A 3,677-nucleotide genomic window follows, 5' to 3' on the forward strand; every position below is an offset into this window, starting at 1 on the left:
AACATCTCTGTACCTTTCAAGTCTCCTGGTGCTTATTCCTGGAGCAAAACAGAAGTCTAATACCTCTTCCACTTGACAGCCCTTCAAATGCTAGAAGACAGCAAACATACCCCACCCAGAAAGTCTTCTCTTCTCCAGGTAACACATCTACAATTCTTTCACCTGCTATTCCTATGGAATGACCTAGAGCTCATTCATCATCCTGTATTCACACCCCTGAATCCTCTCTACATCATCAAAACTGCTCCTAAAATGTAGGGATGAAAACAAGAGGTATATATGATTAGAAAGAAAATGTGTCTGTTCTCAGGTGCAGACACATTTGGTCCAGAGTTGTGATTTGATTGGTGTAGGGAACTCAATGAGAAAACTCCCTTTATCAGTACAAATCAACAACAGCTCTAAAACATCTGAAGTCCTTCTATGTGCCAAGTAGTGAAAATATAAGAAAAAAAGAGACAGCTCCCTTGCTCAAGGAACTTGCATTCCGAGTTTTAGGAATGTTCCCTTAATCTACTTTGTCAAAGTGATCATCAGACTGTGTCACAGGCATAAATCATCTAGGAAACATGTCTCTATTTAATGCTTGATATGGGTCAAACAAAAAATGGCAAAACAGCGTCTCTGCCCTTGAAGAATTCTTCCAATGTATTAGACAACATGCTATATAGAAACAAGATTACACAAGTTAGGTGGAAGGTAACCTCAAAAGGAAGGCACTAAGGAAAGGGGGAGCCAGAAAAATCTTACTGCAAAAAGGAGAACTTAAGCTGAATGAAAAGGATAGTAAGTACAGGTAAAGAGGCAGAACATTCCAGTGTGAAAAATATCAAGAAGGCAGTTTGTTCCATGATTGCTGGGGGCAGCTTCTCCTCCTCTATGCTTAACTCAAGTGTGATGGGCTTTGCCTTCTGTGGCCTCTGCCCTGCTGCAGTAGGTGGGAGCCTTGACGAAGAGGGAATGGCTCCTGTGCTGAGAGCCAGGCCCGGACAGGAGACATTTGAATCCAGTGGCAAGACACAGATCAGGAAGACTGGAGATGGTCCCTGCTGTTGATGGAGTTGCAACTTGGACCAGCCCTTCTCAAAAGCAATTTGGAATAATGCTGAGAAATTTCCTAAACTGTGCACATCCTCTTTGGTACAGAATTACTACTACTAGGTGTAAAGAGATCAAAGAAAGAGGAATAACTCATATGTACAACAAAAACATTGCTGGCAGCTCTTTTTATGGGGGCAAAGAATTGGAAACTGAGAAGATTCCCATCATTTGTGGAATGGTTGAACATGTTATTGTACTCAAAGTTGATATAAAAATATTGTAATATAAGAAATCACACAAGGAACTTTTTCATAGAACCCAAGGAAGACTTGTATGAATCACTGCAAAATGAAGTAAGCAGAGCCAGAGAAAAAATTATCCAATGACAATATTGTAAAGACAAACAACTTTGAAAGATTTAAAAACTCTGATCACCACAGTGACCCTCTGGATATCTCAACCCATGAGTGAAAAATCAAACTGAGCAGATAGTCCAGAGGAGGAGGGGTTACACAAGGAAAATCTCAACTTAACTTCTAAGCAATACAATCAAACTGGTTAAGTGCACATTATGTCTAGAATACTCCTTTAGGGGGTGAGGGACATAAAAAAGATAGATGTAGACAGAAGTTATGGTTAAGGTAAAAGTTGCACTAGGACTGAGGTATAAAACTTGCACTCCACAGGCCCCATTCATCCAGCAAAATATTTACATGTGGCCTGAAAACAATAGATATGTAGTTGGGAAGTGCTTAATAGAAATGAATAAAAATGCAATACAAAACAGTGTTTATTTACAGTTTTCTAATTCAATATGCAACCTGCAAGGATCCATTTCTATTCGAGTTTGACATCACTGGATTGGAAGACCCCAAAGATCCCTTCCTACTAATATTCCATAATTTTAAGATGAAGAACAAATGGTAATATCATAATCTTTATACTCCTTACTATGAGATTGACTCATAGTTCTTTTCCCTTTTCTTCTTATTCCCTTCACACAACAGGACTACACAAAGATCATTGGTGTCTGTTTCGGACTGATTTGGTTCTTCATTAACTTGATCTGCAGAACTCAATAAGGAGAATCAGTGGTTGGAATGGCAGAATGTTGATTTTTACCTTGAGTAGTTATAAATATAAAAATTACAATTCAATAAAAATCCCCAGTGTCCATAATTGAATTCAGCTCTACCTCCTGCTCCCCACATTGGCCTGAGTTAGAGGAACTGATAAATAAGGGTTTGAGCAAGAAAAGAGAAGCATAACTTTCCTACTTTCCTAAAATTGGAATATCCATTGACAAAGTTATAGGAACGAGGAAGAAATAATACTCCAAATTAGAATAATCACACAGCTTTTTTTGTGTTCTCTGTTTTTTTCTACTTAAATTTTTCTTCTTAAGACACATTGAATGCTTCTTAGAAACATTTGCCTTGGGATTGCATTTCTTGCTGCGACCACAGTAGGTATTATAGGAAACTTCTTCTTCTTTACCTTTTATGTTTTAGATGTCCTTGTTAGACACAGGATAAATTCTTTAACTCTTATATTTATCCAGCTGAGCTTGGTGAACTCCACCATGCTTCTTAGCAAGGGAGTCCCACAAACATTGCACGGTTTGGGGTGCAACTATTTCCTGGATGATGTTGGGTGTAAAGTTGTATTTTACCTTGGCAAAGTGAGTGAGGGCCTTTCAATTTCTCTGACTTGCCTCCTGTGTACTGTCCAAGCCATCACTCTCAGCCCCAGGAATTTCGTGTGGTCAGAATTCAAAGTTAGAGCCACACAACAGATCACTCCTTCCTATCTCTTATGTTGGATCTTCAATCTGCTGATAGAAATTCCTGTACCAGTAAGTGCAAGAGGCCCAAGAAGTGGCAGCAACATTACAAATGCATTTGATTTTGTGTACTGTACTTCAAAACACATCATGAATGTTTATGTGATAACAACCACTTTGCGAAATGTGCTCTGTTTGGGGCTCATGGTTTTGGCCAGTGGCTACATGGTGCTTCTCCTACACAAACACCACCAGCATGTCCAACATATTCGAAGCACCAAACTCTCACCCAGAAGGTACCCAGAGATCAGAGCCACACAAACCATCCTTTTACTGATGAGCACATTTGTCAGCTTTTATGTACTCACCACCATTTTTGCTCTTTTTCTCAGTTATTTTGATCAAAAATCTCCCTGGATGTTGTCTACTTCTATCTTCTTGTCGCTATGTTACCCAACCATCACTCCCTTCGTATTAATCCCCAGAGCTCTCAGGACTCCCTGATTGTCTGGGCAAAGAAAAATCCCCATTCTCACATTTGCCTCAATTTTAACTATAGAGATATCAGCAGAACATACTGGCTTCTAACACTACCTGCCTCCTGAATGTTCCTGAAACTATGAAGAACTGAGACTTCTAATCTAGAAAGATAAAATAAGACCAGAATCTCATGATGATAATATCAAAGTCACAGCAGAGTTTAAAGAGACCTCAGAGATCCTATAGCAAAATCCATACAGAAGGAAGGATGCCTTTGTGGATAAGTTTCATTTTTCTTGCATGTGATATCTCTTCAAATACTTGAAGATGGCTACGATGTTCCCATTTAATGTTCTCTCTTCCAAGCTTCACT

At 39.1% G+C, this 3,677-nt stretch overlaps 1 protein-coding gene across 1 annotated transcript; it reads left to right on the forward strand.

Moving 5' to 3' along the window:
* The first annotated feature begins 2,455 nt into the window (after positions 1-2,455).
* LOC118843235 (vomeronasal type-1 receptor 3-like) lies at positions 2,456-3,328 on the forward strand. Its single transcript, XM_036750751.1, has one exon. It carries the CDS (start codon positions 2,456-2,458, stop codon positions 3,326-3,328), a length of 873 nt encoding a protein of 290 aa, XP_036606646.1.
* Positions 3,329-3,677: the final 349 nt, after the last annotated feature.

Source organism: Trichosurus vulpecula, chromosome 1 (assembly GCF_011100635.1).
Source record: "Trichosurus vulpecula isolate mTriVul1 chromosome 1, mTriVul1.pri, whole genome shotgun sequence".
In the NCBI taxonomy this organism is placed as follows: domain Eukaryota; kingdom Metazoa; phylum Chordata; class Mammalia; order Diprotodontia; family Phalangeridae; genus Trichosurus; species Trichosurus vulpecula.